At 37.9% G+C, this 12054-nt stretch overlaps 1 protein-coding gene across 23 annotated transcripts in view; it reads left to right on the top strand.

The window, feature by feature from the left end:
• FRY (FRY microtubule binding protein) overlaps positions 1-12054 on the top strand; it is a 611006-nt gene that overhangs the window by 388443 nt on the left and 210509 nt on the right. For all 23 annotated transcript variants that reach the window (XR_004966082.1, XR_004966083.1, XR_004966081.1 and 20 more), the window contains 6 exons: positions 2281-2540; positions 2954-3143; positions 3752-3876; positions 6710-6767; positions 7644-7735; positions 8010-8182. Coding sequence is in view for 20 of the 23 variants with exons in the window: in XM_036299692.1 (XP_036155585.1) it covers positions 2281-2540; positions 2954-3143; positions 3752-3876; positions 6710-6767; positions 7644-7735; positions 8010-8182 (898 nt within the window). In the remaining 3 variants the exon portion in view is untranslated. The remainder of the gene's footprint in view (positions 1-2280; positions 2541-2953; positions 3144-3751; positions 3877-6709; positions 6768-7643; positions 7736-8009; positions 8183-12054) is intronic.

The raw sequence follows: 12054 nt of genomic DNA, 5'->3' as shown, positions 1-12054 counted from the left end.
CTGACAAAAGAGAGACAAAGAAAAATGGTATGGAAGAATTCAGAGGTTTTATGTCAGGCTAATAAACTGATGCAAAAGTACTTAGGAAGCTCTCGCTAGTGTAGGTCAGTGGTTAGAGAATCGGCCTGTGTACTGAAGGGTAGCAGGTGTGCTTCCTGGTCAATGGCACAGACCTGGGTTACAGGTTTGATCCCCAGCCCAGTCTCTGTGTGTGTGGGAGTCAACTGCTCAATCATGTGTCTCTCTTACATCGATGTTTCTCTCTCTCTCTCCCCCTCTCTCCCTTTCCACTCTCTAAAAATCAGTGGAAGAAATATCCTCAGGTGAGAATTAACAAAACAAGAAAAAAGTACTTAGGAAAACAAGGCAGGATTTTCAAATACTGGTTCAGGAGACATTCAGATAATTTCAAATAAAATTTGAGCCTTAGGTATATAAATAATGTATTTTGACAACTGCAATTTCAAGAAGAATTGCTCAGGCTTCTTTAAGAAAATGAATTCACATTATTTATTGTACTTCACACTATATATACCTTATATTTAAAGTTGCTTTACAGTTTATAAGGTGCTTTCACATTTATTATCATTTTGACCCTGATAGGTATCAAAACAAAAACATTAAGAGGCACAGGGCTATAGTCACACAGAAGGAAGTGATAGGGCCCGGACTTGACCCTAATTGAACGCTGACTCTAGTACAGCTTTATCTGTCTCACAAACATATTCTCCCTTATAAAGTGCATATTAGCAGCTTCAGTTTTCATGAATACGTAGAAAATAGGTTGAAATAGATTTTAATTAACTGGTTTAAAAAAAAAAATCAGTACAGTGCAGTCATGGAACCTGGACTAATTTCAGCTCCAAAGCTGAAGAGAGTAGGACACATCCCAAATGCGTGCAGAATCCACACTGCCAATGTCCCTCATATATTCTTGTCAAATAACTATAAATTAATACAAACATAATTGACAAATAGCTATGAGTGACTAGAAAATCTAACAATACTTGTGAGCTTTGTGTGGCCTTTTCCAACTGAAATTCAACACAGATCTATATCTTTTAGTAGCCTTGTTCTTGCTATGGTTGTGATAATAATGATAATACTAAAACTGTTAGCCATGCAGTTCATATCTACTGTGTCTTTTAGAAATTCAAATTGTTTGAACATGGAATGGAAGAGTCAAGTTTTATTGTTTTATACACAGATTTTATTTCCCTGCAGGTTATATTTTGCTCATGTGATTTTGTTCTGTGTTTATCAGAATCAAAACCTTGAGCCAAGGTAATTAGGTCAGCAACTCTGCACCTAGTAGATGCACAGGAGGGGAGATGGGGCAAGCAGTACCTGCTCTGTGCCAGGTGTTCTTACCTCCCATTCACGTAAAGGTGGAGTGAGAACAGCATTATAATCCCCAAGTCATAAATGAAGCACTCTGGGATGTCTGGGGGTTTTCTGGTCGCAGACTTTGGGCAGAGTCTGGGCTGGACTCTCTTCTCTCTGGTGCATTAACCGTCTAGGCCACTAGTGGGGTGCTCTGACCCACAGGAACTCCTAGACCCGGCAGAGAACATGGATTGTGTTAAATGCCTAACAAAAATGAAAGCAATTTTCTCTCCTGGCACAGCAGCTACATTATTTGAAACTTGGTCTTCTATAAATTTTGATTTCTGGGCTTAGAAGAAAATGAATAAGAACTTATGTGATTAGATATCTTTCGAAAGGTTCTAGAATTTATTAGTTTGTCTTGATAGCATAGGATAAGAATATATAGGTATTTTACCTTAAAAATCATCAATAAAATACCTTTCATAAAAGGAATTAAACTCAGCCATCTCTCTAATTCATTATCATTGCTTTAAATATATATATATACACATATATATTCTAATTATAGGTATTAAATACACATTTATGAATCTCAGAGATTAATAACTTTTCAGAATTTTAAAATGGCAAATCTTTGGTCTAGTTTGAATTAACTAATGTCATGTCTTTGTTCAACAAATATTTAGTGAGCAGCATCTGCTTACCAATGCACAGTATTATATGACATTAAAACTATATGAAGTACAACCCCTGTCCTTAACCTCTGTACTTCAGTTGGTTGTCATCTAGCCTGGGAAACAGTGATAAATACAAACCAAATCCTATATGGTAGGGGTAGGAGGAGGTTTCAGAGTCACCGCATGGCCAGTTACAGAGGTGGTCAGGAAAAGCTATGATGAGGGTGTGGAGTTTACAGTATGGTGTTGATTCATTGCCCTCTTGCACCTGCAGGCCACCTTACCACTGACCCACAGTGTGGATCTTCAGTGGTTGGTGGAGTGGAATGCGGTCCTGGTCAACAGCCATTATGATGTGAAGAGCCCATCCCACGTCTGGATATTCGCTCAGTCTGTCAAAGACCCCTGGGTCCTCTGTCTGTTCAGCTTCCTGCGGCAGGAGAACTTGCCCAGGCATTGCCCCACGGCCCTCAGCTACGCCTGGCCCTATGCCTTCACCCGGCTCCAGGCAGTCATGCCCCTGGTGGACCCCAAGTAAGGGATCGATGTGCTTTCCTCTGTTTTGCTTGTGACCATTTTCCCTCTTACATTTTCATTTCATATAAGAGATTAAGATATTATAATCCTCTCCAGATTCTGAACTTCCTAATATAGAATTCTTAACATTGAATAAAAATTCAGTTCAAAGTTCTCATCTAGAGCTAGTTTTGTTGTTACTGTTGTTGCTTTTCATAATAATCAATATGAATGTCTAAGTACAGAATCTCAGACCTTGCTGGTGAAAATGTTATGAAAGTTTATACAACTTCCCATCCAGTAGTGACCTTCCCTGTCCAGACAATCCTTGACAGATAGCTGTTCAACTCTCTTTGAGCACTTTGTAGGATCATTATTCAATAAGTGATATTTAAAATCCTGAACTAGTGCTCACTTCTCCATATTTCTAGTAGCCCAATTAATGCCAAGAAAACCAGCACTGCTGGCAGCGGAGACAACTATGTGACCTTGTGGAGGAACTACCTCATTCTTTGCTTTGGAGTTGCAAAACCCAGTATCATGAGCCCGGGACACTTAAGAGCTTCGACTCCAGAAATAATGGCGACCACGCCTGATGGTACAGTGAGCTACGATAACAAGGTGACATGACATGCTTCAGAAGAATTATTCTGTAAGGGTTCTTTTAGCTTGTTTGTCTAGAGTTCACAGTGCAAATTGTACTGTGCCTGCCATCTGGAGTATAGAGAATGAGATTTTCACCCTGACCATTTCTAAACTCCACTGAGTGTTTATGTGCATAATTTAAAATTTCTGCCTGACAAGTGGACAGTAGAAGATAAAGAGAAGTGAGCAAACTTTCTTAAAACATTGGGACTTGTATTTATTAGTGCCCTAAGGTTTGATTCGTGTCCTACATACCACAGGTCTGTCCCTCCACACCAAGTCCTTACCTTTAAACCGTGCCTTAATTAAATTATATTGTTAATGATAAGTTTTGTAGATTTAATTTGTTGGGTTTTTTTAAGAAGACTATTATACTTTAAAGGTTCTTTAACTTGTGTCTCAGATGAAAAATGCATTAATTGTGCTATATCAAATGTATGGGTTGTTTAATTTTTCCTGAAATGATGGCAGTGCCTTGGGAAGTGGTTCAGACTTTGAAACTGTTATAATGGAGTCACCGTTTGATTAAAGGAAGCATCTGTTCCCATGTGACCTCTTTTTCTCTTTTAATTAACCTGTTTCAGGCTATGGGCACCCCATCGGTGGGAGTTTTGTTAAAGCAGTTGGTGCCTTTGATGAGACTAGAGGGCATTGAAATCACAGAGTCCTTAGTTTTAGGATTTGGAAGAACAAATTCCCTTGTTTTCAGGTACAGTAGTCTTAATAAGTTGTAAATTCATATATGCTGCTGCTGTCGTGGTTCCTGTTTGTAACACAAGTCTGAGTTTGCTATTGGCGAGTACCTGCAGTTCTGGCTTGGCGCTGTTTCCTGTGTCCTGGCTGATGTGCATGAAACAACCCTTGCTTGCAGCTGTCTCATGTTTCACTTTTTGTCATTGCAACTTTGACTTTACCTCTCAGATTTTATCTCACTTACAAGCTTTGTTTTAGATAACTAAAAAGAATTTCCCTGTCAATGCCCAGGTAACCAGACTGTCCAGAGGCTTTAAGGTCACAATAAGGAGTGTCTGCCAATAATACAGCACTCTCAAAGGTGAAGCATTGGTAGAACTCTCTGAGGGACGACCTGTTACACTAGTGGACATTTCTATAAAGTGCTTTATCTGCCTTTATAGAACCATCATATCTCACTTTCTAGATTACTTAGTCAGTTCACAGCTTTAATTAAATAACCATTCCATCTGAGGCAGTGCCAAGCCTTTGAAAGAGTCATCATAAAACGTTATATTCGGGCTGCCTCTGATGACTTTAGCTAAGCAGGAAAGCCTACTAGGACAAATTAAATTGTGTAGGTTTCACACAGAAACAAAAGGGAACTTTCCAAGCATCTGAAAGACCCTATTTGAAAAATAAAGATTAATGAGATATCTTAGAGGCAACTGAAAAAGATCAGTTACATTATTCATGTAGAAAGTCAGATTTTTCCTTATAAAAAGTAATTGTGCGTGGAATATAATGAACAACAAAAACTGATGAACAAAACTAGATCTAGAGACAGGGAATCATCGAAAAGACCGTCAAACTTCAGAGGGAAGCCACGGGAGAGGTCCGGTGGAGGGGTAAGAGATCAACCAAAGGACTTGTATGCATGCATGTACTAGTAAGCATAACCAATAGACACAGACACTAGTGGGGTGAGGGCATTTGCTGGGGGTGGGGGTGGCCAGGGAGAGGTCAATGGGGGAAAAAGGAGTCATATGTAATACTATATGTAATACTTTAAACAATAAAGAATTTTTTAAAAAATGAATTTAAAAAAAGTAATTGTGCCCTAACCGGTTTGGCTCAGAGGATAGAGCATCGGCCTGGGGACTCAAGGGTCCCAGGTTCAATTCCTGTCAAGGGCATGTACCTTGGTTGCAGGCACATCCCCAGTAGGGAGTGTGCAGGAGGCAGCTGATCGATGTTTCTCTCTCATCAATGTTTCCAGCTCTCTATCCCTCTCCCTTCCTCTCTGTAAAAAATCAATAAAATATATTTTTTTTTAAAAAAAGTAATTGTGAGTTCTGACTACTTGGATGCCAGTTAATTCGAGTTTTATTACTTATTTATTAAAACTAAAAAAGCATCATGTGAAAATACTATAAGAACAATTCCTGAAATTTCTGAACATTTTCCCCAAAGAACCTGAGGCTTTCTTTTGCATATCTCATCCTCTTAGTGTTCCTCGGGGGAAGTAACTTATGCAACTCACTAACCATATAGATTTGGTATAATTATAGGATCTATCTCAGATTTATTGAGTTAAGTATAAAAATGCACATAGTAAATACTTGGTTAATGTCTGCTATTAGATGGAAGAGACCATTAATATTATTTCCATGTCTTTGGTGAAAAAAATTCTAGCATCTATAGTGGAAAAATCTGGAATGAAGCGCAGGCTTTCTATGTCTCGGTGCAGAATTCGATAGAGTTTACCTTCCTGTCCCTGGATTTCCCTGGAGGGCAGTTTCTATTAGCACAAAATATTCTGCCAGAAAATACAAGGTTTTTAGACATGGAGTGAATTATATATAAAAAAAAAAATACCTACCAACAGGCTAGATAATGGGGACAGGTGAAGTATGTACACGTAATATGAGATACATATTAACATGATCAAACTTTTATTTTTACTACGTAAGAGGTAAGGTTTTTATGAGAACCTCACTACTATAGTACTTGCCATATTTACATTTGTCATATAGTTTAAATAAAGGAATTTATCTCTGAAATTCCAAAAAACTTCATGTCAGAATCAACTATCAGTCATTCCCTGAGCACAGAATCCCAAAGGCAGTACTATAGTACTGCACCTATCTCTTATGCTCTAATTAGACTGAAAATTTCTGTGCAGAGTCTCAGTTTCACTTATCTTCAAGTCCACAGTCTGTAGTAAAGTGCTTTGAATTTAGGAAGTACTTGCAAAATACAGACAGTCCTCAGGTTACGTCAGACTCGACTTAAGTCATTTCATGGTTATGTCGCCATCTCCCATTTATTTATAAAAAAAAAAAAAAAGTTCCATTATTTCAACATATGTGCATACATGCTTTAAGTTTTTTATTATTTATTTACCACAAGTAAAGGTCAGGAATTGTTATCTTTTAATTTTTTTTTACTGTTTCACTTCATTCCTGCTGTGTATGTGCTCCATGTGAGTGACGTAGGTGCTTATGTCGGTGGGTTCCGCCTTACAGCGAAAATCGCATTAAGTTGCCCCGTAGGAACGGATCTCCGACGTAACCCGAGGACCTACTGTATTGTTTAATTGTTCAGACATTAAATCAAAACCAAGTCAATACATGAATTGAGCCAAAATTATATACACAGCACTGGGGTTAATACCAATAATACAAAGTATAGGCCAGTACCTAATTACAGTTCACCATGTGACTGGGAAATGGGAAGGCCAGGGGAGATTTTGATGTCAGATGCAAAGTGGAAAAACCAAATGATTTAGGATTGAATGGATATGTTTGGTGACAAGTTTGGTGTCAATAATAATATATATTTCAAATGCTTACCTTCTTCCTCTGTAGAGAATTGGTAGAAGAACTTCATCCATTAATGAAAGAAGCTCTGGAACGAAGACCCGAGGTAAGATTTTGAATTTAAATCATTAAGATGCTTGCTGTATTTGGAAAGTTGTATGAATTTAAATATACCCAATGGTTTCCCCAGCATGCTTTTAATATTGAATCTTAACATTATAGCTTTTGTTATTTTCATTTTTTCAATATTTTAATACTTAAGATAATATGGTTCTTACTTTAAAAGATTTTATGTCCTATATTTCTGAAAGCAAAACAACCTAAGTAGTCATATATATGTGAAGATATCACATTTATTTGAAAGAGGTTTGAGTTTATTGAATTTTGGTTTTTAGTTTGTTTGCTTGTTTTTCACAAGGGGTTAAGTGGTCACAAATATTACTTGTTTCGTCTGGCATATGAAGCATTTTCCCCAACATTATCTTCCCCAAAGTGAACTCTGAAAAGGATAAACTTATAATGTAGCAGGATAAAAAAATAAAATGTAAAAGAAGACTAAAATGAGCTTCCCATATAGTAGTAAGAATCAAGCAAGAAGTAACAAAAATTAAGCCGTTTGAGTAAGAACATGTGAGCTCCATGGTCAGATTGGTGGGAGTATTAGTGTCCACTCTTCTTTTCCACTTGATTTAAGATGCTCCAGTCTTTCCACACATGCTTGGAGCATCTGGGAATTGAGGCTTGTTCTGAACATTTCCACCATATAGATACTTACCAACCCCTACCCCCCAATGATCTTTCTCTTACAACCTATAAAAGCAAACATTGTCTCTAAGGATTAGGAAGAAAGGAAAATACATTGTCTTTTATGTTTAGAAAATCGAAAAGGACTAGGTTAGGCCTTTCTTTATCCCAGTTTCCTAAAGCAAAGCTCATATTGCCTTGTTCATGTCTATAAGTGGTATCACCTCTTTCTGTACAGAACAAAAAACGTCGAGAACGGCGGGACTTGTTAAGACTACAGTTACTTCGAATTTTTGAACTTCTGGCTGATGCTGGTGTAATAAGTGACAGGTAGGATGAAAATTTCCCCAAGTTGATCTCTGCTTACCACACTGGTCTACTTTTGTCTCTTTTTATCTCCTTTCTTTTTAAAAATATATTACCTTTAACTTTTACTCAGAAAAAGTCCAAAAATCTTGTGGGGGTTCTTAATCTGTTTACGCTGCTTATAGGTCAAGAACAAATGTAGTGTGTCAGTTCTGACAGTGGATCTTATTTTCCATGAAGCATGTACCACTTTGAAATGAAGACTGAGCATCTAAAAGTTCCATTTTCTTTATTACAGCACAAATGGAGCCTTAGAGCGGGATACTTTAGCCCTTGGAGCTTTGTTCCTAGAGTATGTAGACCTGACCCGCATGCTGCTAGAAGCTGAAAATGATAAAGAAGTTGAAATTCTTAAAGATATCCGGGCACATTTTAGTGCCATGGTCGCCAACTTGATTCAATGTGTTCCAGGTACAGTGATGCATCACTGCACGTTACTTACCTTTATGCTTGAAAAACCTTTTGTTCCTCAGGACAGTGCTTCCCTCTAATCCTCCTGGCTTGTGTGCAGGTCTGGGTGGGATTGTCTATTTGTCTTGAAATACTTGGAAATGTACATGAGGATAGATTGTGGTAATTCAGCACAGAGTTGGAAAGGGAACAATAGGATTTAAGCTTTGCTTTGTATTGGTCATTATTTCTATTCTTCATTTTGGTTTCCATGTGAAAATGAACCTAAGTGACTTCCATAACAAGGAAGGAATTCAGAGGGGACATTCACAGGTGCTTCATTTTTGTTCATTCTTGTGCTAATCTGTGAACATGTTTTAAACTCTGCTTTGTCTGTTAGAAATATACACCATCTTTCTTTTATTTGTTTCCCTTTGCATGAAATATCTTTTTTATCCCTTTACTTTCAATCTGTGTGTCTTTCTATCTGAAATAGTTTTCCTGTAGACAGCATATATATGGGTCTTATTTTCTTACCCATTCTGCTACCCTATTTATTTTGATTAGAGCATTTAGTCCATTTAAGTAAATTTTTTTAATTGTACATTTCAAATATTTATTTCATTAAATATTTATGCTCAGTCACTGTACTGCACAGTGGATACCATCTTTCTTGGGTGGAGCACACCCTTCCAGACAGCATCAGGTTGGGTGAATGCAATAGCCCCACACTCTGGACTCCCTGTCAACCCACTCTATAGAGCTTCCACCCTGAAGAGAAGTCAAATGCCTGGGCCAGGGTGTAGAGGTCTGGGTCAATGCAGGTAGTGTCAGTGACTGAGTTGTGTGACTTTGGGGAGCGGGCAATTCCCCCAACTTTCCCGTGAACCTGACTAGCACCTCCCCCTCAAGGGAGATCTACTAGCCCCACTCTCCTAGCACCTGACAGCCCCAGCCTCTCAACTTTAGGTGGCTCCACCCTGCTGAGATCTGGGCAGAATCTGGGATAGACTGAGTTGTGTCGCTCTGGGAAAGGGGAAATTTTCCCCTCACACGCCCGACTGGTGCAAGATCTGCCCTTCACACAGCCAAATCTTGATCTCTTGGGTCTGATAAACTCTGCTGGCCTCATCCTAACAACTCCCTGAGACCCTGACCCACCACAAAGGTGTGCAAGCACCCAGCAGGTGGCAGCTAGACTTGGTATTACTGGGACATTTGATTTGCTTAGTGGCCTCAGCCCAGCACTGGCACTGAGTTTGAACCTATGTAGATCTGGTGAACACCTCTCTCCCCTACCTAGTGACTTACTGGGAACCTATCACATGCAACTTGAATACCACAAAAGGCTCTTTCAGTGACTGAGCCTAACAGGCAGCCAGCAGGTGGAGGCAGGCAAAGGCAGACTTCAGGTTTCCTTGGGACTTTTGAAGATTTGCTCCCTGGCCCAAGGTTAGTAAAAGCAAGCGTTAGTGTGCAGCTTGATCCTTTCCATGCACACCCAGGCCCAGCAAAGGCAGCCACAAATTGTGGACCACTTTGTAGCTGCAAACAGGTTGTCCAGAGCCAGTCACAAGCAGCATCTGACATTGACCTGCAGCAGATTCTCATCCAAGAAGACCTAGAACCAACATACCCACTGGTGATAGTCAGACATTATCACAGCAGGATCCAAATAGCTTCACAAGTGGCACATCCAAAGGAAGATTTTGACATGCACCAGACCCTGCTGAGGTGAATTCTACTTTGTGTGGTCAGCACCTGTATAGCAGCTCATTCACTGTGGTTGGAATTGATCCTCACAGTCAGCCAGCCTAATGGTCAATCACATATAAACAGGCCAATAGCAATTAAGATTCAATTACAACAGAAAGTCCTACCAGGCATATTCCAGGAGCACCCAGCATAGGTGATCAAGGAAATTTTGCCATGGGGTCCCACAGGACATCTACATAAGGTCACCCCAGCAAGACTGGGAGTTAAAGCATACCTACGTAATACATAAAAATAAACACAAAGAGGCAGCCAAAATGGAGAGAGAATATGCCCCGAATGAAAGAACACAAGAAATCTGCAGAAATAAAGTTAAATGAAATGGAGGCAAGCAATCTACCAAAATCTTAGAAACAGCAAGAGAAAGGTAGTCAGTTACCTACATGGGAGCTCCCATAAGACTATCATCTGATTTCTCAACAGAAACATTTCAGGCCAGAAGGAATTGCCATGAAATATTCAAAGAGAAAAAAAGCAAGGACCTAATTTACCCAGAAAGACTATCATTTAAAATTGAAGAAGAAATAAAGAGCTTCTCAGAGGAAAAAAAAAAGCTAAAGGAGTTCATTACCACCTACTCAGTATAATAAGAAATGTTTTTAAAAAAATGACAGGCAGATTCCTCTGAATAAGAAAGAAAGAAAGAAAGAGAGAAAGAAAGAAAGAAAGAAAGAAAGAAAGAAAGAAAGAAAGAAAGAGAAGAAAGAGGTGTTAAAGGGTCTTCTTTAAGAAGGAGGAGGAACAGCAGGGGAAAAAAACACAAAGGAATATAAATTAAAAGAGTAAAATGGCATTAAATATGTACCTATTAATAATCACTATAAATGTAAATGGATTAAATGCTTCAATCAAAAGACATAGGGTGGCTGAATGGATAAGAAAATAAGATATATATATATATATATATATATATATATATATATATATATATACTCTCTGCAAGAGACCCACCACAGAATGAAAGATATACACCAAGTAAAGGTGAAGGGATAGAAAAATCTATTTCATACAAATGGAAATGAACAATGAACTGGAGTAGCAATACTTATATATGACAAAATAGAGTTTAAAACAAAGGCTACAGTAAGAGCAAAAGAAGGACAATTCATAATGATAAAGAGAACAATCCAACAAGATGATATAGCCCTTGTAAATATTTATGCACCCAACATAGGAACACCTAAATATATAAAACAAATCTTGATAGACATAAAGGGAGAGATAGACAATAATATAGTAATAGTAGGGGACTTTAATACCACATTAACACCAATGGATAGATCTTCCAGACAGAAAATCAACAAGGAAACAGTGGCCTTAAGTGAAACACTAGATCAGATGGATTTAATTGATATCTTCAGAGCATTTCACCCCAAGGCAGCAGAATATACATTTGTTTCAAGTGCACATGGCACATTTTCTAGAATAGACTACATGTTTGACAAAAACAAGTCTCAATAAATTTAAGAAGGTTGAAACCATGTTAAGCATCTTCTCTGGCCATAATGCTATAAACCAAAATTCAATCACAAGAAAACAACTGAAAAACACACAAACACATGGAGCTAAATAACATGTTACAAAACAATGAATGGATCAACAATGAGATCAAAGAAGAAATAAAAAGATACTTTAAAACAAATGAAAATGAGAACACAACAACCCAAAATCTATTGTATGCAGCAAAAGCACTTCTAAGAGAGAAATTCCTAGCATTACGGGCCTACCTTAAGAAACAAGAAAAATCTCAAGTAAACAATCTAACTTTACACTTAAAGGAACTAGAAAAAAAAACTAACAAACTCCAAAGTGAGTAGAAGGATGGAAATAATAAATATCAGAGCAGAAATAAATGACAGAGACTTAGAAAAACAATATAAAATATCAGTGAAACCAAGAGTTGGGTCTTTGAAAAGGTAAACAAGTTTGATAAACCTTTAAGCACACTCATGAAGAAGAAAAGAGAGAGGATCCTAATAAATAAAATTAGACATGAAAGAGGAAAAGTAACAAGTGACTCCACAGAAATACAAAGTATTGTAAGGAAATATTATGAAAAACTGTATGCTAACAAATTGGACAATTGGGACAAAATGGATAAATTCCTAGAAATATACAAT

Source organism: Myotis myotis, unplaced genomic scaffold (assembly GCF_014108235.1).
Source record: "Myotis myotis isolate mMyoMyo1 unplaced genomic scaffold, mMyoMyo1.p scaffold_m19_p_3, whole genome shotgun sequence".
Taxonomy (NCBI): domain Eukaryota; kingdom Metazoa; phylum Chordata; class Mammalia; order Chiroptera; family Vespertilionidae; genus Myotis; species Myotis myotis.
The sequence above is the reverse complement of the archived record's forward strand: the minus strand, read 5'-3'. Positions and strand labels throughout refer to the sequence as shown.